General features: G+C 37.7%; 1 protein-coding gene across 1 annotated transcript in view; it reads left to right on the plus strand.

The window, feature by feature from the left end:
- Positions 1–14,912, plus strand: part of LOC107730545 (oxysterol-binding protein-related protein 6-like) — a 51,004-nt gene that overhangs the window by 30,418 nt on the left and 5,674 nt on the right. The window contains exons 16-19 of the mRNA XM_016541400.1: positions 1,990–2,127; positions 2,225–2,288; positions 9,246–9,324; positions 12,485–12,629. Coding sequence (XP_016396886.1) covers positions 1,990–2,127; positions 2,225–2,288; positions 9,246–9,324; positions 12,485–12,629 — 426 coding nt within the window. The remainder of the gene's footprint in view (positions 1–1,989; positions 2,128–2,224; positions 2,289–9,245; positions 9,325–12,484; positions 12,630–14,912) is intronic.

Consider the following 14,912-nt stretch of genomic DNA (forward strand, 5'->3'; position numbering starts at 1 on the left):
AAATGAGGCATTTGTTGCATCCAGTGGGGACATAATTACGGATTATAATGAGTTATACTGTCTTTTTACGCATTGCATTGCATCGCGCCTCGTAAACATAAAACCATGTCTGCATTTGTGATCGGAGAAATGACAAACAACAAGCGCTAATCTACACTGCTCAAAACTCGCGTTTGAATCATCAGTGGCAAATCCTTTAAGGAGCAGGTCATATGGGTTTTCGAAAAATCTCTTTTGCAGTTTGTAAGGTAGCTATCCTTCAATGTAAACAGTCTGCAAAGTTGTTAATCAAAAAAGTGCATGATAAATATATTGTCTCTCAAAAGAAAGAGTCGTCTAAGAATCGCCTTAACGAGCCGTTATATTTTCGAATCTTCTGTCTGTTACCGATCTACGTCACTGGGTAACACATTAGCATAATCCCCGCCTGCCCACGAAATACAAACACTCTCTGTGTCGAGAAGATGCTGTGTTCCATGATACCACACCAATACAATTCGATCCTTTTGTTGTGCTTGTCATTTTACCGAGGACTGCTTCTGTAATCTTGCCTTTTATATTTGTTGGCTTCTAATCTTCTTTATTTGGACCAACAAGCATCTCCGAACCACAACCTGTAAGTACAATTGATACGTTGTGTACATTTTCAATTGAGTGCTCAAAATATCTAGGTTTTTTTTGTGCTAATACGTGATGTATACCTAGTGCAGCTGTAGGTTTCCAGGTAAAGAACAATATTACTGTTTTACTGAAATAGTTCTGATAATTCGCTGTGAACCCACTATTTCCTAAGAATGTGTCGATTAATGTAGACTGTCGTTGTTCTAATTACTTCGTTTAATAATAAAGAATGTAATGTAGCGCACATTCTTTATAATCATTGTGAAAGTGCTGGGTGGTCCCCCTTTAAAAATCGTGTTCTGGGGTGTAAAATACACTCTTTCAGTCGGGGTTCCCCTGGTAAATTCGCATTCCAGTGCCTAAATATGACGTTATTGGGGTCGCTACAACCCACGACATCAAAAACAACCACGGACTTGGCAACACAGATGGTAGCTCTCACTAACATGCTCAAGTGCTCATCACAACAGAGTAGGCTTATGGAAGGGAGAGGTTTAAAGACATTTCGCTCAGAACTGAATCAAACGAACCGTTTCGAAATCACAAGCAGCGTCTTCACAACATGGCAACGGCGGTGGCAGCAACAAAGTTACGCCGCCTTTGTTTGCGTGAACATTTGTGCGGCGTTATGCAAATATTCCCACACTGTGACGTAGACATGTGGGGGCATGTTTAAACGAGGCGTTTTAGGAGGGCGTGGACCAGTCTTAACTTTTACAAAGAATATCTCTTTGGGTTTGAGACTTTAGTCTTTGCAACTTCAGGGATCTTATCTATTCACGAACAGCTTGTAACACTCCAAAGAGAAAGGAAAACTTGAAATCGCATCATATGACCCCTTTAATGATGACTTACTCATAAAGACAGACCCTTGCCACCACCTACTGGCATAACAATTTAACTGCACTGACTGGTGCTGATAGCTACTGCTGAAATATTATATAGTCAGTGGCATAAAATGATTGTAAAAGGACAATAATATTGTTAATCATGATTATTTCTGAGGCAATATATCGCAGTGACAGGCCTATGCAGAGCGACTGACCTGCAAAGCACCTGTAAAGTACAGCTGCTATGCACCATAAGTTGCATGCGTGTAAAAGAACAATGACAGGTTTCACTTTAAAACACCCCATCCAAATTGTATAACTAAATTCTAATTAAATTGCAGCAACAAAAACAAAAACTATATATTTTTTAGAGATTTTTTTTAAATCATGAAAATGTATATTGTATTTGTTTTTTTGTATTTTTACTTTTGTCTTTGTTTCAGTTTATGAAGAGAACCTTCAATAAGTGGAGTTGACTGCATGTGCAGCATTAGTCGGAGGTATTATTTGTAATTTGCCTTTTTCCCCTCTCTTTCAGGTTTATGTGGCTGTGTTCTCTATTTCAGGCTATGCCTGGGCCAGCTGGCGTAATCGTTACAAACCCTTTAACCCTGTTCTAGGGGAAACGTATGAGAATGTGCGGGAGGACCATGGTTTCAGTTATATCGCAGAGCAGGTATGAACACTTAATATATAGGACATACAATATGAAGGACTGTATTTGAAATAATTGCATTTTAACACGTGATTTTTTTTTTTCCTCCTCTTTCTAGGTCAGTCATCACCCACCTCTGTCTGCCTGCCATGCAGAGTCTGATAACTTCAGCTTTTGGCAAGGTAACAGTTCAAAATTTTATGAATTCTTCATGTGGGATGTTACGTTTAATATTAATTTCAAAACAGAGATACCCAATAAGCAGTTATAATGGAACACTTTTTGATGCCAAGCAGTGTTGTGTCCTATGACTTTTGGTGTATTTTGGGTCTTTTGAACATCAGACACCCTCTTCCAGCCTAGTTAAAGCTGATCAGACCTCAGCCTCTATGCTAGCAGCAATTGTCGAGGAAAAACACCCTCTTGATAGCCACTTCAAGGCTCTCTCTCCAGCATCTGTGCCGTTCCAGATGGCTCTTCATTTATTTTCCTGTGATGTCAAGTAGAGAGTAGGACCTGCAGAGCGTGTTAATCACTAAACCAACTTAATGCACAGTGTATGGACGTGACCGCGATAAGTTTTAGTGATGCAGTATATCGTGTGTGTTTACATGCATGTTTGTTTACATAAAATATAAATACTTTTCACCAAAATGTAACCGATTATGCTGCCTCTGTCATGTCTTATCTGCTTTCTGTGTCTGAGGTGGGACTCTGGCAGCTCCTCCACACACACAGAGCAGACAGTGATGGGGAACTGAGTGTGTGCGGTCAAGTCTTCAGGTCAATTCATTCATGGAAAAAAACTGTTTGTAATCAGTTGTCAGAAGATGAAAGCGATATCTTTGTTGTAGCATCCTTTCAGATTTAAGGGGATTTCCCACGACTGGCATCAGCGCTGTTCAGTGCATTGAATTGATGTCAATATCAGCTTCAGCGTTACCCAGGTGATGCTTTGAGGGTGCTGATAGGTACTGCTGAAATATTATATAGTCAGTGGCATAAAATGGACGTAAAATTACAATATTATTGTTAATCACAATTATTTCTGAGGCAATATATCGCCGTGACAGGCTTATGCAGGGTGACTGACACGCAAAGACCCTGTTAAGTTTAAAATGGTTCTCAATTACCCCTTTCTCAAAACCATTTAATGTTTTTGGCTGTTATTAAAGACAACATTTGGCCAAGTATCCCAGAAATGTCTTTATTTTCTGTTCAGTGTCAGAAGAGATGTGGTCAGTGTAAACGCACACAATTGCAATGGTTGCGCTCTAGTCATGCCTTGTTCACGCAGTGTGAAACCGCTCTTTAAGTCAGTGCTGCTCAGGCTAAGCAGACACAACCATCTCTTTTAGTAGCTACTAACCTTTGTCTCTAGGTCAGCAATGGTGGAGAATGAAAAGTTGTAGATAAGAAATTTAGGCAGGATCCTTGGCAAAATCCTGTGCTGGTAAAGCTAGTATTGACTAATTAGGTTGGCTTGAGAAAGCCAACATACTGAAATGCTGTTTAAACATATTCTTCTTCCTCTGAGACTAAAATGTCTGATTCTAACTTGTCCTAGAGCTTTGAAGCTTCAACCACCGTCAGACTGTTCAGACTCGTGTTGCTGTATCTTTTTTTTTAGCAACTAGCATAGTGTCTATCTGAAACATGCTGGCTGAGGTGTCCTGCTGAGCAAGATGGTGCCAGTGTGGTTGTTGGTCTGCCGTTGCTCATGTTCTTTGCTGTTGTTTCTGTATGTGCAGGGCCGCTGCTGGAAAATGGGTGCCCTAAGCAGACTTGTATTGTTGTGCCCACTCCCCCAAATATTATGGAAATAAATAAAAAATAATTTAAAAAAACACCCATTATAGGGGTCAAAATAGATCTTTAATAAAACATAAGAGTAAATAAATAAATTGCATTAGATGCTATTTACACCGTGAAAATAGCATATTTTCTTAGCGATATGCTTTTTACACCAAGTGCAAATAGCTGTAGATTCCATTTACACTATGATAAAATAGCAGGATTTTCTGCTATTTATACTACTTATTGGAAATTGTGGCAATTATCTGCACCTCAATATTGTGGTAAATTATAAAACCGTATGAAATCATAACGTATTGAGTGTAAATAATCATTTTAATTCAAATTAAAAAATTGATGCCACCTTATTGGGACAAATAAAGCCCTCTCTACACCTACCCTAACCCTACCCGATACTTTATTTTCAACTTTTCGATTATTTCCTTCATTTTTATTGAAAATAAATGCCTATCCGATGCGATATGACATTTGAAAAGAGAGAAAAAAAAGTTCGGCAAAAGGCGGATTCGGACTCTGGTCGATCGTGTCAAAACGTCTAAATCACTCGCTTTACCATCTACGCCACTGGAGCTGTTGCTTGCCAATAGTCTTTTGTAGTGTTGACTATCCCAATCACATGTAGGTGTACGGAGTTACTGTTAATAGCTTCTGCCAACAAGGCAGGCTATTTTAGACACTCAGAAAATCAACACTGATATACGTCATCTGCTGGAGCATTCCAAATTTCAAAATTTACAAAGGCACACTCCTGCTTTTTTTGGAGGCAGAGTCGTCAATGAGCTCATCATATGATAATTCAGAATCAGAAAGAGCTTTATTGCCAAGTATGTTTGCACATACAAGGAATTTGTTATAGTGTCACAAGCTTCCAGTACACGGAGACAACAACAACACACAGATAATAAAAATCATCCCATAATTAAAAATCATAATTAAAACATGAATTAACGTTAATAAACGTTATTAACGTCAACCGCCAAAAAAGTTTCACAGGAATATGAACATACCTGAAAGGGATGCACGGGCTTCATCTTGGGATTTTTTACTTTTTCTTTTCTCGGCGCTGGACTGCTGATGTTTTGTTTTCGGGCATAGGCCTAGTTGTCCATCAATTATGATCATTTGCAAACATGAGGTGAGGGCGGGTGTGGATGCGGGAATGTCACGTCACGTGTGCTTAGCCTACTGACTACAAATGCATTTTTTATAATTCTGTATATGTTTATATTTGTATTTATCTATATGCATATGTTAATAGTAATATAGAACAAAAGTTTTTTTGTTTGTTTTTTGAGCAACTGGGATGGCGCCCCCCCTGGGAGTTGGTGCCCTACGCAAATTGTGTACTCTGCGTACAGGGAGTGGTGGTACTGTGTTTGTGTTATCAATGTGTATATGTGCACAAGGAATCGGTACCTTGTCCTCCTATGATCGCCAAACCCTTCTTGATATTCAGTCCGCTGTCACTGAACTGTGTGCTCAATGTGTAGAGCAGTATTTCAACACGTGCTATTCTTCGCTGTTTCCTGAGGCCACCTGCCGCGTTAGTTGCTCATTCTATCGGTAAAGACGCCACAGAAAGCACGGAAAACGGGATGGCTTTTTGGTCAGGATCAGAAGATCCTTGCCAAGGATCCTTGTCAGGGTTATGCGACCTGCATGGGGGGGAAAAAGTTCTCTCTTCATCGCTATACTGTCTACTGCCTGTCCTACCAGATGAGGCTACAACTGGTTGCGCTATAGTGCGACCACGGATCATCAAAAGAGGTGCCAATCTACAAAATCTTCCATCGCTGGAATATGCGAAAACGTCAAATGGATTTGTGGAAGATCATACTCGTGTTGGCAATGGTAAACTCGAGACCTCTTCATAACAAAACTTTTATTTTAAATCCTTGCTCTGGACTCTGGTAAATCTGCCATTTTAATTTTACTTGATCTTAGTTCTGCATTTGATTCAGTTGATCACACTACTCCGCTTAATCTTAAGTAAAGGTGATGATTGGAAAGTCCTCTCCTTGTGCACCACTCAAATATGTGGTACCTCAGGGGTCACTTTTGAGTCCTATTCTGTTTGTATATGCTCCCCTTGGGTTCTATCATGAGGAAATATAATATTTTGTATCATTGCTATGCTGACGATACTCAGATTTACATCCTCCTTAGATCTGAGAACTCTTACTATGAACTCCTCAAATGTTTTACAGATATTAAATGCTGGACAGCAAGAAACTTTCTCCAATTAAATGAAAGCAAAACTGAGATTGTTGTTTTTGGTAGGGGTCGACCGATTATCGGCGCCGATATTAAGCATTTTTATGATTATCGGTATCGGTCATTTTCAAAACCGATTCACCGATAAAATAACTTAATTTTGAAACGCGCTATTTGGCTCTGATGCAGCCTGTCAGAACTCACCACTCTGTGGCCTAAAGCAGTCTCCGCCCACCGCTCATCTGATTTGTTGGGAGTCATGAGTCCGACCAATCAGTGCGGAATTCACTCTCACTCCGAAAGCACTTGCTATAACTGGAGCTGCTTCAGTGATCACGCGTCAGTTGTCTCTCAAAGGTAAGGCAGCAGCAGACGTTGCTTAAGTTGCAATAGATCCCAATCCACTAACGTTACACTGAAGATGCAAAACACCTCAATATTATCTATGATTCCCGCGATGCGGAAAACGCGGACGGAATCGCGGAATCCAGTCATATAAATGGAATTTACTGTATGACGCGGAATGTCACAGAATTTGTCAAAGTTTGGATGAATTAATCAAAAGTAGGTCAGTACACTTAAATAGTCGCAATATGGACTAGTATCTGTAAATATTAAGCCGCAAAAATACTAATTAAATATGAATCCAGCATGTTCCGATCCGGTCTCTGTGTATGTAAATGGCACAGACGAGCGGTTTTGTTTTCTACGTTTTTGGGCCTTCTGGTGCTGTCTCTGTGAATTTTGAAAAACAGATAAGTGCAGTGGCGCAGAGCAGCTAAACCTAAAAAAAAAAACTTAACCTATGCTCTCATTTAAGGATTTGGAGATTATCCATGCATTCATTTCTTCCAGACTTAGACTTTTGCAAAACCCTCTATATGGATCTCAATCTTTATTGTATCGCATACAGTTGGTTCAAAATGCAGCCGTGAGGTTGCTGACTGGCACTAGGAGACGGGAAAGCATCTCCCCAGTCCTAGCATCTCTTCATTGGTTACCAATGCAGTATGGAATCCATGTTAAGATTTAATTATTTGTTTTTAAAGCATTAAATGGTGTAGCACCATCGTATCTGGCCGTTGGACAGTTACCAACAATCTTCTCGAACTTTCAGATCCTCTAATAAACAACTCCTGCATGTTCCCCACTCTCGTTTGAAGTTGAAAGGGGATCATGCTTTTTCTGTAGCTGGTCCTAGACTATGGAATAGCTTACCTCAGGACATTAGATCTGCCCCTTCCATTACGGTTTTTAAATCATGGCTGAAGACCTGTTTGTATTATCTGGCGTTTGGTTGAATTGTGTTTTGTGTACTGTAATGTGTACAATCTCTTTTATTGGTTATTTGTTGTTTTTGTAGTTTTATTTTCTTACTCCTTGTTATTATTGGTTTTGTACAGCACTTTGGTATACACTAGTTGTTTTTAAATGTGCTATATAAATAAATTGACCTTGACCTTGATCATGCTAGCAATGTGATAATATATAATGGCTGCATATCAACATTTTAACAACCATCCAAAACAATTTAGCAACACTGAAAGCAGCGCATTAATATGGAACGGTGATTAAACTGACTTGGAACTACCTGCGCATTAAACTGTTTTAATGCTCACCTGCCAGCTAATCAGACCATGGTATAATATTAGATAATTAATTAGGAAAAAAAACAAAAACAATAATTACTAAAATTGACCAATGAAATACAGCTTTTTAAAAAAAAAAGTTGAATTAACATTATACATAATGTTCCCTTTTAATTTTACATTTGACTGAAATGCGTTATTAAAGCTATTAAAGAAGCTGTTTCTCAGTCTGTTTGTGTGATGAGGGCAGGTGGTCAAACAGTCTATGACACAGGTGGGTGGAAACATACAGCAATGTTTCTGGGTGCCTTCTGCAGGTGTTCTGCATAGACAGTGTTTTCACATTTAGTTTTAAACATTTTTTTTTTTTAAAAACCCAGTTGACAAACTCTAAGACATTACCCTAATTTCATGCACAGCAAATATATCTACCCTGGCCTACATAAGCTGGTGGAGAGATGATCTCTCACTGAGAGAACCACTGTTACACTATAACCCACAATGCTCTATTGTATCAAGACTATCTCTCTACCCAGATACATATTGCATAGGATGGTCTTGAAGATATGTTGTGAAGGGTGTAATCTAATCGCAATGGTTTATAGCTCTCCTTACAGAGGCAGTCTGTTGAGAGGCCATGGGTGGCTCCACTGATCTCTGATTCCCCGGTAACACTTTAGTATAGGGACCAATTCTTACTATTAACAAGTTGCTTAATAGCATGCCTTTTATCAACATTAATAAAATGCTTATAAAGCACATATTCTGCATGACCATATTCTACATCCCTAATCCTACCCAATACCTAAATTTAAAAACTACCATACTATTAATAAGCAGCAAATTAGGAGTTTGAGGCAAAAGTCGTTTGTTTTGTTAATGGTGAGAAGTGGACCTTAAAATAACGTGACCGATCCCCGTTGTCGAGTACTGCACACTGGCCTTCCAGTGGTGCATTTGTTGCCACTAGCAAAAAAATTACACTGCCAGTTCTTGCTTGGACAGTTATAGTTTGCTAACGGCTTGTTTTGTATGTGCTATAAATGCAGCATTTGGCTGGTCAATGTAGGGCTGGGCAATATGGGCAAAAATTCATATCTCTGTATTTTCTGGGCGATTTGCGATTATACTGTGTGTGTGTGTGTATATATACAGTATCTCACAGAAGTGAGTACACCCCTCATATTTTTGTAAATATTTTATTATATCTTTTCATGTGACAACACTGAAGAAATTACACTTTGCTACAATGTAAAGTAGTGAGTGTACAGCTTGTATAACAGTGTACATTTGCTGTCACCTCAAAATAACTCAACACACAGCCATTAATGTCTAAACTGCTGGCCACAAAAGTGAGTACACCCCTAAGTGAAAATGTCCAAATTGGGCCCAATTAGCCATTTTCTCTTCACATTCATTACCAAATGAAATCACACACCTCAAATATTTTTTTAATATAAATATATGCATTTATTTTATTCTGTTTGTTCGTTCATTCATTCAGTCATTCTACATTTTCAGACCAGAGATGGAAGAATAAGTTCTGGGGAAAGTCAGTGGAAATCGTTTCAACTGGAATGGTTAATGTCACTCTGCCAAAGTGAGTATGGTTCAACTGAGCTCTCTACACAGTTGAGAATCAAATCATTTTATTTAACTTAAAACTTAAAATAGTCAGTTATTGAGAGATGTTAAAAGGGTCTTTGGATATTCATTTTCATTCAGTTTTAAGTTTTATATCCAGATGTGGCCATTTAAAATGCACATTGAAGGGAAAGGATCACACATGGTCACACAGTAGCACACAGAGCCTCCAGGAATTAGTGTTGTCAAAAGTACCAACATAAAAGTACTTGCTTGTCAACAGTAAGAAGTGATGATCATTGAAGCCAATCACAGCCGTATCTGTTGAGCACGCGTGCACACAATGACCAATCAGCGATGTTTAAGAATCGCTGTTAATTTAATAAATGCGTAATTAAGTTTAATAATTGTGAAATAATTGCAATGCTCTGGCAAACCGCTATAGAGTTGGTGTCACTTTAGAGTTAAAACTGGTGAATGCTGTTTACAGGTTTCATAGAAAGGGAATGATGTGCGCCAAATGAGTCGCTGTAGAATACTTGAATGGTTGCTGAAGAAATAACTCAACACATGAGCCAACGCAAATGCAATGACATGAAATAAAACATGTTTTAAAGAAGAGTGGCTTGATTAAGTGTTGGAAACAACAGATGATGGGCACAGAACGGTAATAAAACGGTAACAAAAATAAGACATCTACAGTTACACACAGGTGTAGTGTGCAAACTCTACTGCATGGGGATGTTTAGATAACTATAGGCTATAAGAATTCTAACAAGACTAACAAGACAAACTGAAGAGCCCATAATCTAAAAGCAGTGTGTGAAGCATTATATTATATTAAATTTAATGTAATTAAATGTACATTTAGTTTAATTAAAATATGTTTTGACATGTAAGAAGTCATTGTACTATAAAAACATCATGTAAGTTTCAGAGTTTGCACTTAGTTATGATGAAAGCATTTGTGTGAGTGCAAAACTCGAGTTGCAAAAAGATGAGATCACTGCATTCATGTGCTCAGTCTCATCGGCTACAATGCTCATCGCTGCAACCTTTCATGTGACAGGAGTAGATCTAAATAAATGCTATAATCAACACTCCCCATGATTAGTTCATCTCAATAGCCGTAATAGTAAAAACTTCAAAAGTTGAGAACGCTCCACATGTAATACAAAGTAAAGATTTATGTATTACATGTAAAACATATGCAAAGATGTCAGCCAATCATAGCAATGGGTGTTTCCACTGAAGTCTAAAAGCAGACCAACAGAGCGTTCAAATCAAGAGGACTAAAATCAGGGTAGAAAATTTCCTTTTATTTCTAAATGATCAATTTTTATGCAAAATGCAGTTCAGGACGTCTTTAAAATAAAACATGTATAAATATCCCATCTTGCTGGGAAAGACTGTTTAGGCTAATAGAACAAACAAATTGACAAGTTCATATTCGTGTTTTCTCGGTCCTTACAGACAAGCAATATGCATTCCATATGATGTGAGCTTAATAAATAAATCTAAATAACAAAATAAAGACACTGCATTTTTTGCAAGTGCAGATGAAGTGATGCTGTAAAATACTAAATGTTTTCATCATCTTCATCAAGTTTTAATCCTAGACCTCTTCATTAGTCTTTTTTTGCAGAAACATTGACCAATAAATGACTTGTCACGCTTTACAGTAGTTACACTGAAAAAATGCTTTTGTTTTCTACCCATACGCAGGGCTGAGCCTGTTGTCATTTGGGTTATGTTTTTTTCAGAGATGGGTAGTTTTGTTAGGTTTTATTTGTTCCTGTATGAAAATGCACATTGTAAAATCTGGAAAACAGTTAATATCCTGTTAATTCCATTCCAATCATATTGCATGAACTCGGAGAAGATAAAAAAACGGTAACACTTTATTTTAGGGTCTCTTAACTAATTGCTTATTAGCATGCATATTACTAGAATATTAGCGATTTATTGGTACTAATTAAGCACATATTAAAGGGATACTCCACCTCAAAATGAAAATTGTCAATCACTTAACCCCATGTTGTTCTAAACCCGTAAAAGCTTCGTTCGTCTTCGGAACACAATTTAAGATATTTTGGATGAAAACCGGGAGGCTTGTGACTGTCCCATTGACTGCCAAGTAAATTACACTGTCGCGGTCCAGAACAGTATGAAAGACATCGTAAAAATAGTCCATCTGCCATCAGTGGTTCAACCGTAACGTTATGAAGCGACGAGAATACTTTTTGTACGCAAAGAAAAAAGAAAAAAAAAGACTTTATTCAACAATTTGTCTCCTCTGTGTCTCTCCGCATCACCGTAGCGCCATTTTGGAGAATATCCACTGAACGCAAACTGCATACACTCTTCTGTGTCAGCCGCGACACAAGGATACGTTTTCTAAGTGTATTTACACTTTGATTTGAATGAAAACAGCGCATCCGTGCAGCGCGGCTGACACAGAAGAGCGTATGCTGCTTGAGTTAAATTTAAGCCGTTTTGTTTCCAAATTTCCAAAATCCAAATTTTTGTTTCCTTATTTAAATCTGTCTTATTTAACTAATTTAAAGTTGCATCTTTGGGACATGTAATGCATTGCATGAGTTTCTCTATTTCTCAACACCAAGCTTAAAATGCATATCAGTCATTTATGTAACTCATCTCATTTGTGCGTTATTGGATATGATGAAGTAGATCAATTAAAGCAAATCGAGTTATTTTACCTGTAAACGCCGTTGTTGACTCGTCTCTTCTCTAGCCGTAACATGGTCTTGCTCTCGATTCTCATAAAGAACACAAGATGGCGCCATGTATCGGTGGATCCGATATTACAAACTTGATATCCGATAATGGAAAAAGGCTTAAATATCAGGAACACTGATTTTCGGTTGATCTCTACTTTAGACTCCACCGTGTGGAGATTGTGTGATGCACAACAAATGTGCCTGCTGCAGGGTGCTCCATGATCACACCTGACTAATTGCGTGCTGTGTGTGTGGGGGGTGGGTGAGTGTGAATTCTTAAAGGCCATGTCTGTATCATCCAGGACCCAAAGAAATCCAATGAAACTATTTTGAATTAACAAGTAGTGTACAATTTATTTATTTTTTTCTTCTTAAATGGAGCAAAATAATCTGGTCACTGTATATGATTATTTTTTTCTGATCTTTTCTCTTCAGCTACGGTGATCATTATGAGTGGAATAAGGCAGTCACTTGCATCCACAATGTGTTCAGTCAGCAAAGATCGCTCGAGCACTACGGTGACGTCGTCATTCGTAACCTCAACAACGATGAGTGCACCTGCAAGATCACATTTGTCAAAGTGAGTTTTAGTTGTTTTTGTGTTCTCTTCACCTAAAAAGAGTAGTTCTCCCATAATTGAAAATTCAATCATTATTTACTCACCCTGGTGATGTTTTAATGCTTTCTTTTTCAGACCACAAAAGGGTTCAAGCGTTAAAAGAAATGCAGAAGTATCAAAGAATGATCGTATATGACTGGTGCCATAAGTGTTCTGATGGCATCCTATAGGATTTGGTTTAAAAAAATAAGCAAAATAAATGAATAGTGTTTTACTTTGTGAAAATCCTGGCCTTGGCTATTGGTCAGTTGGTCCACGCTATTGGCACAGCACACAAGTGCACACAGTTTTGAGTAGTCAAGATTAATCTAAATGATACATAAAACACAACACCCAAAAAAAAAACACAAAAAAAAGTATTTACATTTGTGTGTATAATAGGGGTTGCACCGACTAGTCGACTTCAATGCTCTGCCATGCTTTAAGCTTGACATCGACTAGTCACTGGTCCTATAGGATAAGAAATCTTTGAAGGAGTTCCACATTTACGCTCCGTTTCCAAACAGTTCAAATGACAAATAAATGCATACTCTGAAAGCGCTCCACAAGACATGTGAGATTATAGAATCTCAGACACAGAATCATTCAGCACAGAAATGTCTTGTCAACACTGTTCTGTGATTTCGCAATAAAATAGCTTAGAAACTGAAAAGTTAAAGCATATATTTCTTAAAAACTAAATCCCACAGCTTCACTACTAGTAGAGAGACGCTGCCAGGTAGAATTAATTCACACACGCAATCACTCTCACTAATGCATTCATATGAATGTAATCTTTACTGTGCTACTTTATCTGTATCTGATTTAGAACGAGCAGAAATCTGAGAAATATAACGACCCAAAGACAAAGAACTGATAAAAATTAGCTGTTATAGGAGCAATAGCCATGTGGGCAGCGCTGTCATCTGCCATAGCTGTGCACAAGGTGTTTGTCACAGCTCCAGACTTATTTGTTCATTAATGACGTCATCACATAAAAGTCGACTTTAAAAAATCAGAAGTCGTTCAACCCCTAGTATATAATGTTTCTTTCTTCTCTAAGGTGAATATCTCCAGACTAGAATTCTAGTTTTCAGTTGACAGTTTGAGAAATGAAAAGTTCTCACATTCACATTTGTTTAAATCAAATGATTAAATCAAGATGAAATGATCTTCATTTCTGCTGCGCTATAATAGTCTCATGAACACCCAGTCAATTATAGCAGATCGGCCAAGGTCAGGATTTTTGCTAAATAATTACAGGTTGGAATTTTTGCTAAATAATAATAAATATAAATTACATTACTGCTTTTTTAAAAATTTTTATTAAACCTATTGTGTGCCTTCAGAAGACTTGGGTAATTTATATTAGGGGTGTAACAATACACGTATTCGTACTGAAAATGTTAGTAATTTTTCCCCCTGCTGTACCAAAACCATACCGAACTGTGACGTCAAAACAGAGGTACGTACCGAACCGGTATGTTTGCGTATCTAATACATACTTGATCTGTGATACATTGAATAGTGACCAGCTTCAAGCTTTCACAAGATAGAAAAAAAGTCAGTCCCATCAAATGGACCAGCATAAGCTTTTTTTATTTCTCCTTTTGTGGTCTGAAAAACAAAGGCATTAGAAAACACCAGGGTGAGTGAACAATGACTGAAATTTGAGTGAACGATCCCTTAAAAAAAAGTGGAAACACTTTGATGGATCTTACATCTAATATTTGACAGAAACATTAGTTGAAACTTTTTTTAAATTAAACATTCAAGTGTGTATTCCTCATCTTAATTACCTGAATAGCTCTGTGGATGTTTTTTTAGTCTGTTCAAGAGGCATGTCTGAACTGCTCATGAAACTTGATTTGGGTTTTATTTTTTCTTTTGTAGTCATGATCTGTGTCACAGTTGCAATTTCATCTTCACTACACTTTTCACAAGACAGATCTTTATGCAGAGACCTTGAATAGCATTGCTGTAGAAGAGTAATTAGCTGGTGAAATGGATTTACCTGTTGTAGAGTTAACAAAACTTATGTGCATTGTGATGTTTGAAGCAGATGTCATAATTGTCAATAGACTGGTAAGATTTTCAAATGAGCAGTTCATAAATTCATAAAAATTAACATACCAAAAGAAAAGTTTATTAAAAACCAGAATATTAGAATATTGAGATGTCTATATATATGTCTACAAACATGCAAACTTTGGAAAATGAATATTGTATTGCAAAGGCTGATTTCCCCCCCCCCCCCCCCCCCCC

Source organism: Sinocyclocheilus rhinocerous, unplaced genomic scaffold, assembly GCF_001515625.1.
Source record: "Sinocyclocheilus rhinocerous isolate Xijiao unplaced genomic scaffold, SAMN03320098_v1.1 scaffold3354, whole genome shotgun sequence".
NCBI lineage: Eukaryota > Metazoa > Chordata > Actinopteri > Cypriniformes > Cyprinidae > Sinocyclocheilus > Sinocyclocheilus rhinocerous.